At 39.4% G+C, this 20430-nt stretch overlaps 1 protein-coding gene across 2 annotated transcripts in view; it reads left to right on the top strand.

Annotated features, from left to right (window-relative positions):
* The window catches only part of VPS35L (VPS35 endosomal protein sorting factor like), a 53749-nt gene extending 34197 nt beyond the window's left edge, over positions 1–19552 (top strand). For both annotated transcript variants that reach the window (XM_065732300.1, XM_065732298.1), the window contains 6 exons: positions 14–128; positions 9094–9233; positions 10442–10607; positions 11473–11591; positions 17051–17197; positions 19036–19552. In XM_065732300.1, coding sequence (XP_065588372.1) covers positions 14–128; positions 9094–9233; positions 10442–10607; positions 11473–11591; positions 17051–17197; positions 19036–19134 — 786 coding nt within the window. In that variant the 3' untranslated portion in view covers positions 19135–19552. The remainder of the gene's footprint in view (positions 1–13; positions 129–9093; positions 9234–10441; positions 10608–11472; positions 11592–17050; positions 17198–19035) is intronic.
* Positions 19553–20430: the final 878 nt, after the last annotated feature.

Genomic DNA, 20430 nt, shown 5'->3' with positions numbered 1-20430 from the left:
TACTTTGCTTTAGGCTTGTGTTGCCTTCTGCTTTATTACAATTCCATCTCTGAGCAGTATCTTCACTCGTCTTAATCTATATCTGCACTCTGGACAGGTTGCTTTGGCAAATCAGTGCCTTTCACAAGGTAAGGGAGGAGTTCGTTTACTTAAAGGTTCTCCTGTTTGAGAAATATTTCTAGCTTCGAATAATAACTTCATTGAGATTATGAGTCATACAAGTTTATAACAGATGTAATTAAAATACAGGTCTGTTTTACACACTGTTACCATGGAAACATGCCATATTGAAGCAACTCTTTACTTTCATCACTAATCTTGTGGAGCAAATAACTAAGACAAATGATTCTATTTACATATATATAGATATGAGGTGGGTTGGTCCTAAATGAAATAAGTTTTTTTGCATGATTATCCACATACTCCAATCACAAATAATATGCTTTAACATAACTGTAAATGAAGAAAGTACTTACTGTTAACATCGCAAAGGTTGACAAAGGTCTTGGAAAGAGCTGGAAAAGATTTAAAACTTAAAGAAGTTTCTTGTGTCACTAGCTTATCTCTTGTGCTAAGAATGTGTGCCATTATTCGGATAATATGAAAAATTAAAATTAAAATTTCTTTTTTATTTTAACTCTGAATTAGTGATTGAAACAGAGCCTGGGTACAGTTTCTCATCCTGTTAGTTCAGTCTTTAGTAACTTAAAATACTGACAAAAGGTGAATTGCAGAAAAAAAAAGTTGCAGCTACTCCAGCAAGGGTATGTGAGCATTACATCTGTATCTGCATCACCATTTAACTGTGGTCTTGTTCACTTTCATGCTGCAAATGAAGACAGTTATCTAGTCTGAAAGTCTTCTCCTACCTTTAATTGTCTGCAGTACCTTTCATTTTTGAAATGTTGTCATTCTACTTTATTTTGCAACTCTAATTCTGACTGTCAACTTTCAAATGGTAAATGCATTTCTTAAACATGTTTTTAGTGTAAAAGTGAAAGTAGTAAATGGGATTACTTTGCAACATCCTTTGTGTCTGTTAATTCTTTGGTTTGTCTCTGCTTCCTTCTGAGACCATGAGAAACATTTTTGTTTGATGGTTTTAACCTATGATAACTACAGCCATATAGTGCTTGTGCATTCTGCACTCGATTCATTCTGTTCTTACTCCTACTGTGTTTTGTTGCTAGAGCTCCTGTGATGAATATTTAAAATTCAGGTAGAACTGGTATATGAGAAAATAAAAATATGCATATTTTCTAGAAGCTACAGTTGATTTTTTCCATCTAAATTCGACACTGTATAGGCAATTTTGTTGTTTAGAGTTTGCATTCTACTCCTGGCATTCAGTAGCAGTTATCCCTGTTACAGCCAACGTGTGATGGCTCACCTGGCAGTGAGCTTCTGCTTACTTTGCCATACTGTACTATGGCAAGCCAGATAACATTGTGCTGGTCAGCCTCTTGGGAATGTTTATGGCTTTGAAGCACAGATTAGTCATGCATCCTTTTGAAGGAAAGCAGCGTACAGGGGCATGAAGCAGTGGTTTCCTGATGTTGCCTGACCGAGACCAGTGCTTTCAGGGACTTGGTTTAGGTTAATTGGTTTGGTGTTAAATGTTAGAGAAGAATATATCAAAAGCAGTGGAGCACTGTGTTACCTACCGGGTGGCTAAGCTGTGGTTGCTTCAGCTTACAAAAGATTCCTGTTTGACACAGGAAGGTATCAACAAAGTAAAACTGAAACTGTAGCTGGGTTTTGTGTGTGTGTGCACGTGTGTGCTCTGCCAGAAAGTCGTAGGTTAGACCTTTAGAAAAGTTTTATCTATAGGAAGTAAGGGGAAAACAATTCACATGAACTTAACTTGCTAGCAGTCAGATGCGTGCAGAATATTGAAAAGGATAGCTTTTCAAGTAAGAAGATGCATCAGAATTGGATATGGATCCTGCAGTGGAAACATCTGTGATAGCCTTTTAATACTGTTTACAGGGAGACAGAGCTGGGATTCATCACCTGGCCTGACTTCTGCCATGTTGGAGGAATGAAAGGGAAATCTATCTTTTCATATGCTTACTTGGGTTTCCTTTTCAGTTTGATGTTTTCCAAGCTCTGCATTTACCAGTAAATTCCAGCTGCACAAAAAAGCTGACTTTGAATGCTGATTAGGACTTTTTACTACAGGATGGCAGTTGTATTTCTTTTTTTGAATGTGATGCTGCCCATGGAGCAAAGGAGAGGGATTTAGGGTAAAGCTGCCTGTTCTTTCCAAGAATGTTGTGCAAATAAAAGATCTGCAAAGTTGGTTGTTGGGGAAATACTATTTTTGAAGTTTCTTTGTATATAACTGTGTTAACCAAAAACAGACTTTTTCTTCTTCCAGTAGAGTTCAGCTCAGTGGAGCAGCTTACCTATCATTTGATATCTATTTTTGTTGTCATTGCAGTGTTGCAGTGCCTCTCTTGTTGGAAACAAACCCAAAGCAGTTTGAATGTAATATTCAGTCTTTGAGGGCTATGCTCTGCTACTGCTGGGACCAACTCTGTGATTTAATAATTCTTCAATTTCTAAACTACTTTTCCACTAGTTTTGGAATCCAAGTCTTGTCTGAGCCTCGTGGGCACCACAAGCTGTCCTTTCTTTTCAGCGTGAAGAGGTAATAAATGAGTTCCCACATCACACAGCAGTGTGACATGAGAACACAGTGCTCTCATTAAACAATGAACGAGCATCTCCATTCTGATATCTTTTAAGGCAGCAGGTATGTGCAAAGTATTATGAAGTCAGTTTCTAAAACTCATATTTTATTAACCGTTCTTCTGAATTTTAGGCCCTCAAGCAGAACTGGTGGTGGTTCAGTAACTTGGTTCATTTAGCAAGGTTTTACTGTTAAGTGCTTATTAGCTTCCTCAGAAAAGTTCTTTTGAGTGTAATTTTTCTTCGGATCATCTCATTTGCATGAGTAATTTAGCATTTGCTAAACAGGCAACAGTGGCACTAGTCTGTGGACATTTGTGATCTGTCTTTGCATATTCGGTATAGTCAGATAAAGCATTCTTGAATTTAATGCAGTTTAGTCTGTGTCTCAGCTGAATGCATGCTCATAAAAACAAATTCAAATCCAGTCGGTTAACCGATTCCAAATATTCACCAATCTATTAAAATCAACACAGCATGAAGATTTAAGAGTGGGCAGCTAATTACAGTATTAGACGAGGATGTGAGATCACAGAATCACAGGTTGGCTTGGGTTGGAAGGACCACTGGAGGGGCTGCCAGCCATGGGGTCAGTACTGCACCAGGTTGCCCAGGGCCCCATCCAGCCTGGCCATGAGCACCTCCAGGGACAGGACATCCTCAGCCTCTCGAGGCAGCAGTGCCAGCACCTCACCACTCTGCCACTGAAAAATTTCCCCTGACATCTACTCTAAAGCTACATGTCCCCTCATGTAGTTTAAAAGTATTCTCCCTTGCCCTGTCACTATCTGTCCATCTAAAAAGTTGATTTCCCTTCTGTTTATAATCTTAAATATAAAACTAGAAGATACAGCACCTCATCTGATGGCTCAGTTGGTAGTGGGACATGTGTTTGTGCATGTAGTTTTCCTTTCAGGATTCCAGCTGTTGGATTTTGGAGTTTGTATTCTTGGATTTCTTTTTAACTTTTAAAAATCTTACAGGGAGTTTAGCTTTTCCAGTGGGTTGGTTCTCCAGTTCTGTGATATCACAAGGGAGGAAAGCACAGTCTTAGGTTGACATTACTGCTGGAAAGAAACAGTCAATAAATTTCTTAGCTGCACAAAGGCAAGGAATTTTTCTCAACACAGAGCTAGTGTGTAGTATTTTTGTGCATTAGGTGTACATGAAAATGTTAAAGAATCCTGCAGACAATGTAGGCTTCAGTTTAGTTACTTTCGTATCACCTATAGGTAGAAATATCATTAGAGAAGATATAAGATCCTGTGGCATCTCCTTAGGTCAGCATTGGCAAAAGGTTGTTTGTTGATTTGGTTTGTTTTGGGTTTTTTTTCCCTGTAATTTTTGATAATTCTTCACTTTTAAATAGGAAAATAAATCTTTACATCTTCACTGAACTTTCCAAGTGGCTCTACCTCTTGTATGCCTGCTCTTTCCTGCAGTGATATTCTAGAACACGTGTGTGAAAGAACTGTATAGGGAGAGTAAGGAAACAGAATTATCTTTCTGATGTGGTCTTGGATTGTACTTATTTTGAGGCCTGTCTAGTACACTGAGTCTTCAACCAAGTGGATGTCTGCCCAGGTGTACTGTTCAAAATGTATTAAGTATGAATACTGTCTCCTTTGTCTACTGCTCCCAAATAATGTTTTAAATAAAATTAATAAAGACAGTTTTAGGTGATTCTGTCCTGGATTTGTTGCTCGTATCTCTACAGAGCCTATTAAGGGCCTCTGTGCTTTTTTTTCCTTTGACTAAGTCACACAGTGCTTTGGAGGGGCATGCTGCTGACATGGCATTATAAATTCTCATCAGTCATGCTTTGTGTCACAGGGAGTACTTGACTAAATTGAGATTAAATGCATGCTTCGTTGTCTCACTCTTCTGGATTTTCAGACGTAGGTATTATTTTAATTGCACATATTTCCTCACAGTGGAAATGCTACTTTTGCCTTTCAAATAGAAGGCAGCATGAATTCAGCTATTGGTCACAGCATTCTGCAGGTGGGTTTGGATGATGAGGCTTTCTTGTAGTGCGTGTTGAGCAGTGCTTTCATCTCAAAGGCTGTGAAAGCCTTGCCACACTTCAAAAGTAATATGCTGAGCGAATAATGTAATTAAATTGATTCTTGTGGCTTATTTCAGACTTAATGTTGTCAAACAAAAATTTATCGAACGTGGAGAGTCTGTTCTCATAATCAACTGGTGCCAGTATTTGCTTAGCAAATGCAGATTTTAATGCTGAAGAATACAGTGCTTAACATACCTCTGAATATCCATTGCTTTGGTTTTTAAGTTTTCGTAAGCGGATTGCAAAATGAATTCTTGTTATACTTCAGTGAATGTTCTCTGATTATTCCAATCTTCAGCCATGCTCTGGAGAAGTGTAGCATGGAATACCTAGGAAGTAATTTTTAATTGTATTCTAATTATGTTTCATTGTGTTTTTTCAATAGTATTATATAACAAATTATTAACCAAAGCTCCTGCATTTTTTGTTGCCTTGAAATATGTGTGCAGCTGATCTGCTAGTAATGTTAAAATTTAATTTGTCCTCAGGATTTTTCTTGTTACATATCCTGGAGTTGATAAGTTCCTGAAGAATTTGTCAGTATACTCCATTCTGATAAGGAAACTAATCCATACCTTAGCACCTTTTTAATCTTCTCTTTACCCTTTCTGAAATGAGGAAGTCAGGACTAGTTCTAGGTACAAAAGTTCATCAGCTACATAACTGACACAATGACAGTTTAGTTTTTCCATTAAGGGCATAACAATTGCTTGCCTTTTTGGCAGCTCTTTAGGGTGTATTTTTCAGAAAACTAAGCATCATGACTTCAAGATTTTACATGGGTGTAAGTAGTTTATTTAGAACTTAACTTTCTGTAGATACAGCAAGTGCTGCTTTCCTGCTTCTTTCCCCTCAGGCTTTACTAATACTAGGTTTCATCTGCTGCTTTATTGCTCAGAGCCATGAGTTCCACCTGCAGCTGTTTGTAGTCATGCTCCAAAGTACTCTGCAGACATTGTCACCTCCCTCCTCCCTGCTCAGGCCTGCTCGTTGGAAGGATATGTCTTTCTGCAAAACCTTAAGGAACACAGTAGTCGGTTCACTTCTTTGTGAGAACTTGTCTTACATTCCTTTCCTCATCCACTCCATACTTGAATAAGTTCTGAATCCTCAGAAGGACTTTGCTTCTTGTCTTTTGTTAGCTTATGTTGGCTTTTTGTTTGTTCTTGAGCCTTTTATATGAAATACATTGTTAAAAGCTTTAAAAATAAAATCTAAGGATTTGCATTAGTTGGATCACTAAGAGTTTTGTAGGTATCTTACAAAACTAAAGAGATTTGAGGAAGTATTTATCTCCGCAAAGTCTAAAGTGACTCTTGTATCATGTTGCTTTATTTGGTTTTATTTTTGACTTTAAAGGGTGTGAAGGTTGTTGATAGTATTTTACCTTAGTCTTCAGGGATTACTTGAAATTTAGAGGGGAGGGCTCTAATCTGTAGTAGTGGTTTGTTTTTTTTTGTTTTTTTTTTTCCTTAAAGTGCTTTTGTGTTTGTTTGCTAACTACAGCTTAAGGATAAAACATCTTTTATCCAGAATTCTTTGTCACAATGTATGGTCTCTCCGTATATATTTTGCCTTCTAGTTATAACTTGGTGTGCCTTTGTCTAGAAGTATCAGTGCCTTGCTAAAATTAGCAGTAGCAAGCTTCATCCACATAATTACATTCTTGTGTGGTTAATTCAAAGTATGACTTAACGTAGTACATTCCAATTCACCAAACAGCACTACGTTTGCTTTCTTATTTCATCTTTGTTATTTCAAATTCTTTGTAGTTTATGGGTTGAGAGTCTGTTTAGGGAGTTTTATGATTGAGAATGTTCAGTAAATCAATAGCTCAAGGGCAAAACACATTCCAGTAATGTGGCAGATGTATCACAGTGACCTCACTGATGTTATTAAGAGAAAAGAGTTTTAAACGTCATCAAAACAGCCATGCATTAACTTACTTAAAACCAACAACAGTTACAAACTGTGCCTACTTGCCATTAGTTTTTGTACCAGAGTACAAGGCTTCATTAAATCTCCAACATCTGTTGGATGTGGAAGCAATACCTTTGAAAATACTGGGATGGACTTTCATAGTGTTGTAGGACACAAGGGTGATGTGGAACGCAGAAGGCTGCATACAGTCCCTGTTTTTCTGCTTTGGTTGGATTTGGCCTTCTGCAATTGTATCTGTGACTAAAAATAGTGTAGGCATATCAGACCTATTCCCTTCTGCTCATTGAAGGAGTACTTCAGGAGCTTAATTGTTTTCCCAACTCTAATGGCTTCATTTCTCCCTGTTTTTTTGGTTTTTGTTTTTGCCTTCCTGAAATCTTAAATTAGTATTGTTTAATGAACTGTCTTGCTACTGATGCAGCAAATACAAAGTAAGTTAAATTCTTGTGTGTAAAAGATTGATTCATGGAAATACACGGAGGTACATAAACGCAAAAACATGCATGTAGGAACCATTATGAGCATAACAGAACATTGAACAGAAATTTCACTTGTTTTTTTCCTCAGCAGAATATTACTGGAAGTGCTGACTTGGGTGAGACTGTTAGTTTTCCTAGCATGAAGGTCACCACATATGCTCAGGGGAAAGGTGCACAGAGTTGCAGACAATCCAAGAGAATAAGCTGCTTGAAAGGAAAAATTTAGCAAAGCATGAAGATTGCCTTGTTCAGTGCACTGCACAAGATATTAACAGCAGTCTGGGAAGAACTGCTTCCTTGTTCTTTCACTTTTTTCATTTATTTCATTTCATTTCATTTCATGCTGCATTGTGTTATGTCCTCTTATGAATTAACTCCAGAAGGCAAGAGTGCACTCTGCACGGACATGTATACTTTGGTATGCAGACTGTTTTCTGAGATGACTTTTCGTTTGTCTGTTCCCTTGATTTGATTTTATGGTGATATGGGGCACAATACTTTTTTTTTCCCTATACAGACAACTGTGAAAGTGATGCCAGTTCATTTTCTCATGGTAGAATGAACATCTACTGTTACTCTACTTTCTCTAGAAAAGCTCAGAGGAAGATCACTTACCTTCCTTTGGGTTGGCTATGTAAACTAATGTGTTGTTTGAAATAAATAGAAAACATTCTTTCACCTCAGATTAAATATGCAAGATAAAAGGAAATATGAGGTTTAACTGAAGGAGTCTGTGTTCCCAGTACTGAAAAGTTCAGAAGGACTCAAGCGCTCATGTGCTGAAAATAAATGAGCCAGAAGAATTACAGTTTTTCCAAAGCAAACGTTTCACTGATATTCCTCATAAGCTTCAATTAGATATCAGATGGTACTATAATTAGCAAATTTCTATGGAGTCTCGTGTGCTCAAATGAACTTTCCAGTGCGAGCTGCACTCCCGGAAATGACTGTGTATGTTTGTCGGTGGTTATCTGTTACCACCTAACACCCCTTGTCTTTGCCAAGAACCCTCTTTGCTAAAATTTGATTTCATGGCCTCAGTCTGTGTTTTTGTAAAATAACAATGAATATAGTATTAACTCTGAAGTATTCTTTGAATTATATAGCTGAGCAACCTGAGTGGTAATATGGCTGAACAACCTGAATGGAACCTGGATCCTTTGGATATTTTTTAATATAGCCAAGAAAGTGTGAAAGAATGTTACTGTCAGATTTATTTTTTTAAGAACTCATAGCGTAGAAGAGCACCTATATGTGCTAAGAGGAACAATAGTGTTCTTAATTTGTGAATATTAACTTAATTGCAAGCTAAGTAGACATTCCAGTGTTTGTTTTTTGTAGGGTTAGAGATTTAGCCAAGAACTATGAAAAACCTCTTATTGCTGTTTACAGACAGCTATTAATTCAAATACTATTTTAAATACTGTTTTAATGATGGTAAGTAAATACTTAGATGAAGTTGTCTGTATTTCCTTAGAATTTTGACAACCTTTTATGTATGAGTTAGTGTGATCTAATACGTACCATCCCCTTACTCTTCTGGTTCCCTATACTTCTGGCATAAACCATTCTTTTTTAATTTTGAATTGTGTGTGGGGGGGGTTATTTATTTATTTGTATTTTTTACTATGTTTGCATTACATTTGAAGCAATGATAGCCTGTTGTTAAGTAAAGTAGGAGGGTGATAATTTTATTTTTCTCCAGCAATGTGGGAACTTCTGTTGAAAAGACAGCATCATTAGAATTAACACAGATTTTGCCTTCTGAGTCTTGAGTTTCTTTGCAGATAAGTGTACAGTCATCATTTGTCATCTGTTTGAAACAAATCCCAAGGAACCATCAGATCATGGACTTGGCTGCCTTATCGGTTGGACTGGTAATACAGTGCCTCTGTTTTTGTTTTGTAGCTGATGCTTTTTTCAAAGCTGCAGTGAGCCTTGTTCCTGAAGTGCCAAAAATGATCAGTGTTGATGGAAAGATGCGACCTTCCGATGTCTTCCTCTTGGAATTCCTCTGTAACTTCTTTTCCACATTATTGGTTGTTCCAGTAAGTTGGTTTTTTTTTGTGTGTTCAGAGTAACTTTGGTTTAATGTAAACTTGCATTGCATTCTTGTATATACTCATTTTAGTATCTGTTGATGGTAGTCGTCTCTCCTATTATATTCTCCTTTTTCTTTGACTAGATGCCTGGTGAATCAGCATAGTGCTAACTGTTCCAATCCTCATCATTAGAATGGTATATTCTCCTTTTTCAAATGGCAAGGTGTCTCCTGAGCTATGCATTTCATGGAGGTGCTGACTTGTTAGGGGGGAAAGGCACATTGCCACTGTGGTTATAGTCCACTGACTACAGGAGATGATGTCAGAACTGGATGCTCCTCAGAGAAATGGCTCAGGTGATTGGAGGACGAGATCCAACCTGTAAGATTCGGTAATGAAGAACTTGGAACGATATTCTAGGATTCAGTAACTAGCTTCCACCATTCCTTTTTCTGATTACTTCGAAGTGCAGACAATTAGAAGGAAGTGTTCCAAGTAGACTGAAACTTGTCTTACTAATGTTGATGTCATTGCACTGGCTGCAGGCTGAAGTAAGCTGAGTGCAGTATTAAAACTGCTTGCAAAAAAATCGTGGCATATGTAAAGCACGTCTTTGTAATTATATTCCTTTTCTGTTAAAAAAATTGTTGATTGTCCATGACTTTGACTTCCCAGTGTAGGTATTCTTATAAAACTCTTAATTATGTGAGTAACATACTTGTACCTTATTGACATTATCTGAATTTAAAAAAATTCTACTCAGTGTGTAATTTTAGGGCCCTAGTGTTAAGAAGCTGAGAATTCAGTATCACTCCCCCATGAGTATAAGACAAAGCCTTTCAGTGTGTATCTGTGGAGTTTGCCTAGATCAAGTTTATTATTACAGGTAAGCTAGCATTTTAGAATGAAACTGGAACACAGAATCATAGAATATCCCAAGTTGGAAGAGACCTGTAAGGGTCATTGAGTCCAGCTCCTAGTACTGGTCTGTGAGCCCTCAAAATGGGGAACAGATTTTTAAAACGATTTCCTGACAGCACACTTCAGAGAAGGAGTTGCTAGCTTTTTGTATTGTGGTTTTTGCTTGTGTAGTTTCAGTTAACACTGTGACTTTAAGACACCAGATGACTTGTAATAACCTTCATTTTGTTCTGGGATAGGTTGGAGGTTTGTTTTAGGTTGTTTTTTAGGCTGCCCTTTTTTCTTCTCTGTAGGACCATCCAGAACAAGGAGTGTTGTTTCTTGTGCGAGGATTATTAAATGTGATCCAGGATTATACTTGGGAGGATAACAGTGATGACAAAGTTAGGATTTACACTAATGTTTTGCATCTGCTCTCTGCAATGACTCAAGAAACATATATCTACCATGTAGATAAAGGTAATCTGTGAGTGGTTTGTCTGTTCCATCATGCAGTTTGCAATATTGCTGTACCTAGTTAATGAAGATCAGTGTTACCCAATTTTTCTATCCAGGAAAACCACATATTTTAAAATAATCACACGAGGTGACTGCCAAGCAGATATCTAGTCAATAGGCGTGAATCTGTTATTAGAATTTTATATTTATGGTTGTCTCTGTGTCTGAAGTAACAGCCTGTTTTATGCTTATCACTGGTGATCCACTCACACTCATTAACACCAATTCTAAGAATATAATGCCTGGTTTTCAATATTTAAGTAATGCATTTGCTGCTTTGAAAGCAAGTTTTCAGTTTTGGCAGTTGTGATAGCTTACAAAAATCTTCAGAATTGCTAGAAACTATTCTACAGATCTTGCATTTTATTAAATGTCTGTAGTCTTTTTGTAATAGCATGATATTCTGATGACTCTACTGTTGAGGGTTTTCATAGAGAGGGTTCCTGAATTGAGATATGATACTAATCAATTCTTTCAAAGAATACAAGCAAGATTAGTCACTATGATGAGAGATCAAGGTAGTTCAAAGTTATCTTTCAGTTGCATGGGGCTTTCAGGCAGAGGCAGGCTGGGATACATTCTGCATTTCTATCAGAGTTATCAGCCATGAAGAGCGTCTTTTGCAGTCATTGTAGATGTCAGTTGAATAACTACTCTGCAGTTAACTTATTGTTCAGATTTCTCATGGAACTGTTTACTTTCTTTATACTTTTATATGTGCAAAATTGTGTAAATCTAAGATAAGAGCTATAAATTGCTGGTGTTTTCAGTTGCAAACAAACTCATAACTCTTGAGCTAGACCTGAGCCTCACTTCTTCTCTACAGTTGATTCCAATGATACCCTGTATGGTGGAGACTCCAAGTTCCTGGCTGAAATCAGTAAACTGTGTGAAACAGTGATAGCACAGATTCTGGATCATCTCAAAACCCTTGGAAAGGAAGAGGTATGTCCATACATAACTGAATTTAATGCAAAACCAAAATTACTTTGGAATTGAGCAAATAGACCATCTTCTTGACCAGAATTGATGTTTTAGAAAGTTCTAGGAGTACAATTAGAGAACTAGTTTTCCTTGTTTAGTTAATTTTACGTCTTCAAATAAGTTAATTGATCACGTAGGCAGACTTGTGACAGAAAGATCTAATGAAGTGAAATGTCATGTAATATGTTTTTAGGACATAGGCTAAAGTTAACTCCCTGTACATGGATAGTCTGATAGAACTGACAGGTATCACAGGCTGCTCCTGTGTGCCATCATGTTTTGACTGTGGAGGTGTGCCAGTGGGCACGGTAGTACAGCGTGGGGATTGCAGAACAGCATAATGAGGTTAAGAGTTTTATCTGATCTGAATCTTGGCATGGTCTGGGTTATGGAAACATGACATTCTATGTGGTGTAATGTTTTTTCTCCTTTATAAGGAAAAGGTCTTTATCTGTGATGAGCTGAGCTCCATCGTGCTGGTGTTGCAGTCATTGTCCTCAGCAAACTGGAGATTGTGCCACACTCACTCCTTTGTTCTATAAAATCTGCTCCTTGTTCATCACTCTTGTATCCTCCTGGCTGTTAACTTTCTCTCTCCGTAAATAAACCATATTTTCTTGCCAGCTAAGTTACAGTTTCCTGAAATGTCCCATTCTGTAATAAGCAAAATGGGAATTCATAGTTAATGGTAATAGTAAGTGCAATGGAAATCTCCTTGAATTTGTACAAGTATTGTACCCCAGGCACTAGAAAGAGAGGTGCATGGTGAGCTAAAACATGTTTTGTCTCTAACCTGTAAATATTTGTCATATTTGTTCAAAATAAGGTATTTCTTTGGATTTCTTGATTGGAGTTTTAGAGTTTAAGAGTATGAAGGGCTTAAGTATATTCAATATATATTATATATATAATTCAGTATATTCAATACCGAATTGGCTTCAGTATTTCAGTATTATTTCAGATTTTCAGCATTAGTGAAATCACTGTTCTGCCAACATACCTCTTTCTGAGTTGAGCCTCTCTGCAGCTTCCTAGTCACTCCTGCTGTACTACTGAACATTGACTGCAGTCTCGAGGGCTTGTAGACTGTGATAGGAAGGTATGAGATAATCATTTGTTGGAACGTTTAAAATACCGTGTTTCCCCAGGAGCCTGTAGCATTTACAGAATGTATAATGCATTATGTGCATGTTTGGAGACTACTGTTGTAAGTGTAGCCTTTCCTATCTTGTTTATCCTTCTTAAGCAACAGTAAGATGCCTTTACATCATTGTACGCATGACCACTGTGAGCAGTAATTCAGTTTCAGAGCTGTAACAAGAAAGAAAAAGACACTTCGCTTAGTGGTGTCCAAGCAGATATTGGCAGGAGATTTTAACATTTTTTTGGACAGTGGGTTGTGTATTAGGGATTTCTTACATCTGAATCCTGTATGGAGTATGTGGGCAAGAATGTTTGTATGGCTTAGTACGTGGTTTCTGAAAGTTTGTTTTTTTAATTTATATTTTATTTTTTTGTCTTTCAAGCTTTGTAATTGGAGAGATTGTATTATTTCTCTGATGTACCTGTTGTGTAGATAGCTGGATTTAAAGCTAAGCAGTATGGACGTAGTTCCTGCCCTGTCTTTGCCAGTTTGGTTGTGGACTTATTCCTATGTCCATCATTATTTACAGAGCATGTACTTTGCTTTGTTGTGTAGAAGCCCTTGAGAGATTTTGATAAAAAATTCTTGTGTAAGAATAAATGTTTTTTGGTTGTCGCTGAGGAAATAGCGGTGACAGTATTGTTAGAGACCTCTGTTTATACTGAAGTAGGACCTAGCATAACTGGAGTTCTCGTTGCTTTGGTGTCAGTGACATTTTATTATTCATCAGCTTGGCTGTTCATTTAAACAAACAGACCTCTGATACTGAGCTTTTGTTGGTTTGTTTCCTTTAAAATCTGCAAAGGAAAATACTAGTTTCTCACAACAAAAGGCTTTTACCAAAATAGGTGAAACCCTGGTGGCTGTATACAGTTGAGAAGAGAATGCTGAGACATTATGCCATGACTGAGGTGTGCTTCCTGAGTGGACGGAGCTGACACCTGTGCTCCATGTGCATATTCCTCCTTGGGGACTGCTTTCTGAAGGTCCACATCCAAAACCTTATGCTTTCCAGCGTGCTGGAAAAGTGATGGAGCAGGGTGCATGTCCTCACGTGTCCTGTGTGAGCTCCTAGCTGCAGCTTGGGTGTTGCTGCTTTCTTTTCCTGAATAATTCCTCCCTTTTGTAATACGTGAGGTGGTACCACCTGCTGCTTGTGCTGGGTGCTTCACTTACCTCACCTTAGGACACCAGCGTAATGAGGGAGCTGAGAACCTGAGAACCAGTTTTTCATTCCCTATTTAACAGATGTTAAAAGGTCCCAGGGGTTCTTGTGAGAGCTTTTAAAGGAGAAGATTGGTGCCTGGCACAGCTCTGTGCAGACACATCTGGATTTGGATCACAGGGCCGTGGCCTCCAGCATCATAGTGATGCTGGAATGAACTTCTGTCTGGCTCCTTCAGGTAATACAAAGAGATGCCCTGTCACCACAGTGTGTTGGCTGGGCTGATGCACGGTGTGTCCTGAGGCAGCACTGCGGCTGTGCTGAGCCCTGAGTGGCCAGTGGGTGCCTGGGCTCTGTGTGGATTGGTGCTGAGCTGGGCAACCTGCACAGGGAGCAATGGGCTGGAGTGAGCCAAGGCTTTTCTCTCAGAAAGCTCAATATATCCTTATGCCATAGGTGTCTGGAGAAAATCTATAAAGCAGGAGTGAGTGAATCACTAGCCAGAAGGTCACAAAAGCAATTACATGATTTGTTGTGCGAAACGTTGCATTTTCTGCTGTTAATCTGTATGAAACTTGCACGTTGCTCTGTACTCTGGGGAGCTGGGACACAGGAGGTCACATCATGGAGTGAGGATTTGCTTTCTTTTTTTTCATTTCATAATGATCAGCATTATTGCACAGGTTGCATAAAATGCAGCTCCTGGAGGGCTGGCAGTTCTTCTTGGGTTGGGGATTGTCAGTCCTGTGGCTCTGTGGCTGCTGGGCTTCTTTCTGTGTGCTGGCTCCGAATGTGCCCTGTGGGTCAGCGTGCAGTGCAGCCCCAGCTGCCAGCGGGTGGGCAGCATGCTGGCATGCATCACTCTCCTGTGTGCTGCACAAACATCCCTGCCGTCACTGGAGTCTTTGTCTGCCCCTTCTCGTTGGTTTCCAGACACAGATTTACTGCACACTTGTGCCTGCCTCTCTCTCTTTCCACACTGTGCTGTGTAACTGGGGACTGGATCCCAAAATGCTGTCTGTGATGACTGTGCCTTCCCCAGTATGATGGGAGTTAGCATGCATCTTCTACTTCCAGCTGTTTACTGTTCCAAGGTCTTTTTTTTTTTTTTTAAGTACTTATGCATCCGGTTAGTCTTCAGTTAGTCTCCAGATCTTACTTTAACAAATGGATTGTCTTTTGGTGTTGTTACTGCCTGGAGAGCCTTGCTAGTTATGTCCAGTTCTGAGTACTGTTGCATTTGCATTCTGCCCAACAATTTCTGTCCTGTAGCTTATTGAGAGTGCCTCCCAGGGACATGGCAGAAGATGCACAAGCATCAGGTAGTAATGTGGGGGAAGAAAATCACGTGGCTAACACCCTGCTTTGCCAGTTCAGCACAGATGGTGATGTGGCAGGAGACAGGCTGTGTGCCTGGTGATAAAACACTGACTAGCAGGCAGTACATGTATGTCTTTCTCCATGAAGGATGCTAATCCTGCGAGAGAAATACTATAGTAATATTTAAGCATTGACAACTACTTTCTTTTTACTGTCTTTCAGAATGGCATTTCTGTTCTTTGTGTTAACATTCTGGGAGTAAACTGATTGTGTTGCTCTACACTGTAGGGAGTGCAGTTCAACACTTCCAAATAATGGCTGTAGTTTCAGCCAATTAAGCAATTTTGGAGCTGCTAGGATGAATGTTTCTGAAATAGATAACTGTTAGAGGAAGAGCTGTCTTTCTGGTAGCTCCATGCAATCGATATAGTGCTTACAGAATGTTTCCCGGGCCCTGTAGCAGCTCTGGGCATTACATGTGTGTGCACTGTGTCCAATATTCTCTGTATCTACTGCTGTGTGGCTGATACACCGTAGTAAGAAGTCTTATGCTTCTCATTTGGAGCATGCTGTGTCCTCTTCTCTAGCTTGCCAATTCTTCAATGGCATGGCTTTCTGCTCTTACAGATTTATCTGGGGGGACTGATGGCAGTGTACGTTCTGTTTCTTTGATTAATGGCATTTGACTTTGCTTCTGCTGGCAGTGAAAAGTGAAATTAATTTACTTTTGGTCCCTTAGAGAAAGGGGAGAGGCTGTGTGGCTGCACTGGTACAGTGTCAGGAGAGCACAGCTTGAAGCAATCACTCCCCTTATCCCAGTCTTTGCCTCATTCCCTCCGTAGTTTTGTATCTGAGTGCAGTATATTAGCTATCCCTAACTTATATTGACCTATGAGGGCTGAAGGAAGTTGAAGGAATCAATTTCAGTAATTGAGGTGTGAGCTGACAGTTCTAGTTAATGCCTTGCTGTTGTGGATCTTTTTTAAGATGGAGCTTGCTATTGTCAGTGGTCTTTCTTCAAGCCAAAACCAAAGGACAGCAGCAGCAAGGCAGTATAAAGAAGTGCTACATCTAAGATGCATCCAACAATAGTCTGTCTTCAGTGCAGAGCTATCGATGTCTGAGAGCTGCCCTGCAGAATCTGAACCTATCTCATGGTAGGTTACAGCAAAGCAGTGGTCCTCCTTGAGGTCCCTCCAAAAAGTTCTAAGGAAATTAACTACAAACACGGTACAGGTGTGTTTCATTGAAAGAAAAGTGAGTAAAAAATGGAAGTCACCATCACTGTAAAGATCTCCCACATATTTGTGTGTAACTTCCCATGTTCCAAGTTTTGGCCATTGCTCCTTACTCTACTGTAACACACCACTGGAAAGAGTCTGGCCTTGCCCAGTTGCATCCCACACTTCAGGTATTTATAAACATTGATCAGATCCCCTCTCAGTCTTCTCTCCAGGCTGAACAGGTGCAGGTCTCAACCTTTCCTTGTGCAGAAGATGCTCCAGGCCCTTTATCATCTTTGTTGCCCTCCTCTGGACTCTTTCTAGGAGATCTGTCTTTATTGAACTGGGGAGCCCAGAACCTGACACAGCACTCCAGATGTGGGTTGGTTCATAGTTAAAATTTGTTTTATTTTGAATGGAATGTGGAAACTGGGCTCATATTCCTGCAGCTGTAATTATTGCTGTGTGCCACAAAACAGTTCTCTATCCCTTTCACTTGCAAGCAAACTTGGAGAGGTTATACTGGGATGACTGTATGATAACTAACACGGGAATTCTTTTCTTACAGACTCTGAAGCGACAAAGCCAGTTGGCCCTCTATTTCTTTAACACTATTTTAGCTCATGGGGATCTTCGGAACAACAGACTAAACCAGCTTTCAGTAAATCTCTGGAATCTTGCTCAGAAACATGGCTTTGCTGATACCAAGACTATGGTAAGGAGTTCGTACTGTAGAGTTAATATCTTTTTTTAGCTCTTTTTTGGGAAAAGGCAATGCTATGTAGGTCACTCTGAAAGTAACATATCCTATTTCCATGGAAACAACAACAGATACAAGGAGCACAATAACACTGTTTGATAGCACGAATTCTTAGCAACAGAACACTATTTTTTAACATAGTCACCACTTTTAGCAATACATTTTCATCAGTGATGAACAAGAGCTGCATTCATATAAATCTGCACCAGCAGAGGTGACCCAGTGTTTCACTGCTGTTATGATGGTGTTGTTGCTAGGAAAATATTGCTCACGCAGTCCACCTGTACAGTGGCCTGAACAGATGGAAGTCAGAAGACACTGAATCTGGACTATGTGGTGAGTGTGGTAGGAGAGTCCAGCCAAGATTAGCAGTGTGCTCCACAGTCTCCAAATTGGTGTGGAGCCTGGCATTACCCTACTGTAAGAGAAAGGCTGTCTTCTGCTCTGGCTCGACTCCGGAAGTTTGAGCCTGCAGCTGAGTCAGCATCACAGTGCAGTGGGCCAGAATGCAGAGCTGAGGGTTTGTCCAGGTTCCAGGAAATCCAGAAAGACCACCCCTTTCCATCCCAAATGATGGTGCACATCACGCTACTTGCTGAGGGTTTTGTCTGGAACTTTTTCTTCGTTGAGGAATTCACAAGTCACTACTTCATGGGCTGCTGTTTGACACTGTCATAGTGGTGACACCGCATCTCATCACCAGTAACGATGCAATCCAGGAAACTGTCACCTTCACTTTGTATTGGTTCAGTAGGTCCTGAAAAATGTGCATACTTCTTTCTGTTCCTTTATGAGCATTCATGGGAATCACCTGGTGGAGACTGCAATATTCCAACATTTACACCATTGCTTCCAATATACTGCGGCCAATATTCAGCTCTGTACATAGTTCTCAGGTTGTGACCACCTGATTTGTGCAGACAAGCTGACTTCATTTTGTGATCTGAGAGCTGTGCATGGCTGTACAGAAAGCGGATTGTCTTTAATGTTGCTTTTGCCAATGCAGAAACATACCACCTATCCCTTACTGTGTCAACACCTACTGTTTGGTCTCCACAGATTTTCAGCAAGTATTGCTGAATGTCAGTGGGTGCCATTTTATTCACGTGAAGGAATTCACTTCCATCCCTGTGCTTCATCTGCACTAGCATGTCAGAGGCCGCTCTGTTGTAGTGCCCCTCTGCTGCCATCTGTCATACAGCAACGAGATACTAATGGGAAGGTTCAACTGCCATCCCACCATCATCTGCCTCTGATGTCACGGGGGAATGTAATAAAGCAGGAGGCAGAGCTTTTGGAGCAGTCCCTTACTTCTTGGCCTTGATAAATGTGATCTCTTTAGAAGTCTTTTTTTTTTTTAATGTCATGTGCTTTAAACTAAGTTTAAAACAAACAAAAAGCTTATTTTTAAAATGCTTTTTAATAAATAAGCAGCTTTTCTTGTTTGTACCTGTTTGCTCTATCTCTCACGCTTTTAAAAGTATTTCACACATTTAAAGTACGTGGAAATGTGGAGCACTGCACTTTTCAGTACAGAAAATTTCAGAAGCTTTAGAAGAACCGCATTTTTGTTTAGTGGAGGAACTGCATGCTGTCGTGTTGGAGTGTGGGGACTTCAAAGCATTGCTTAAGAAAGGTGTCCATGGTCAGCATCTCTGGAGTCAGAGATGCAGGTGGTTTTGTATCCAGTGGAATTTAGGTAAAATCAGAGGTGCATCTGTAAATATGATGGCCTCTGAAATGAGAAAAGACAAATACTAAGCATCTCAAAACACTTCTCTTCTTGTACCTAGGTAAAGACTCTAGAATACATCAAGAGGCGAAGCAAACAAGCTGACATGAGTCACTTCACAGACTTTGCCCTTCGCCTCCCTCTGCAGTCCAGAACCTGAATAATGTGTCTTCCGAGGAGTGTTATGTAAAACTGAGCTTGTAGCCAAGGCCACAAACCGCTGTGTTTGACTTGAGTTCAGTGTATTTTAATTTTACTTATGTGACAGATTATCTTGGGCACAGGTGAAACTGTTCTGAGTGCAATAATTTAATCTGAATATTTTGTTTCCAGTTCTGCCACTGTATTTTAAATCCAGTTTACATTCAGTAAAAGATATTTGAGCCTTTCCAAATAAAATCTGTTGTCATTTTAGTGACAAAGGAATAAAATAATCTGATAATCTGCACAGATCAGTTCACAGCCCCCAAACTTCATCCTGCTTGTAGAACAGTGTTTCTCCTGTGTAGAAAGCAGTATTTCAATGTAGTAATCCTACCAAGTTGTTCTGCTTTGGGATACTGCCAACTTTTGGTCAGTTTCAGTAAAAGAGAAAAGTGGACCAAGTGTTACTGGTCTAATTTCTAATATACATTTTCACACATGTAATTGTAATATCACTTTAGTTCAGTAATGTTTTGTATCTTTAAATCCTGTGTGCAAAGGAAAATGGAAATGTATGCGAAGTATTCCATATTCTCTAGTATGCTATATCACTGAATAAAACAGTTCGCAGCTCACATGTTTGTTCTGGAGGAGTTCCTTTGAGTATACAAATTTATTACTTGCCCATGCTTTAATTTAGCTGTGTGCACTGCTGTTATACATAATACATTTCATTCTGACCATTTCTGTTCTGTGGTAAGCAACCATGGCGAGACCTTGCATCTATTTGCACTTCTGCATAGTGGTGCTTTAATGACTGAAGTCATATATATATTAAGATGTATTTGCACAAAAATGTTCTATGAGTTAAGGCTAATGTCCTAGTTTCAGCAGGGATAAAGCTGATTTTTCCTTCACAGTGGCTGGTATGAGGCTGTGTTTTGGCTTTTGGAGGAAAGAAAATGTCGCCAACACGTGGATGGTTTGGTTGTTGCTAAGTGGTGCTGTAGAGCCAACGATGTTTCAGTTTCTAAGGGAATCTGAGAAAAGAAGTTTCTGAGGGAGCTAGGGGGCACAAGGGGCTGGGAGGGGACAGAACCAGGACATCTGATATTCCGTATTATCAGGCATCATGCAGAAAAAGCTTGAAAACAGAGGGAGCTGGTCAGGCTGTGCAGCATCTGAGGCACGGACTCAGATGTGGACAATCCAAATCCTGTTTATTACAGGTTTTAACATCCCTTATATACTTTCACAAGTTTTCTCTTATAACTTTCCCACCCACCAACAAAACACTCCCCAAAGCAGTCCT

This window comes from Cyrtonyx montezumae, unplaced genomic scaffold (assembly GCF_038088225.1).
Source record: "Cyrtonyx montezumae isolate F1298 unplaced genomic scaffold, pur_monq_1.0 scaffold_16, whole genome shotgun sequence".
Classification (NCBI taxonomy): domain Eukaryota; kingdom Metazoa; phylum Chordata; class Aves; order Galliformes; family Odontophoridae; genus Cyrtonyx; species Cyrtonyx montezumae.
Note: the sequence above shows the minus strand (reverse complement) of the source record. Positions and strands in the feature narration are given on the sequence as shown.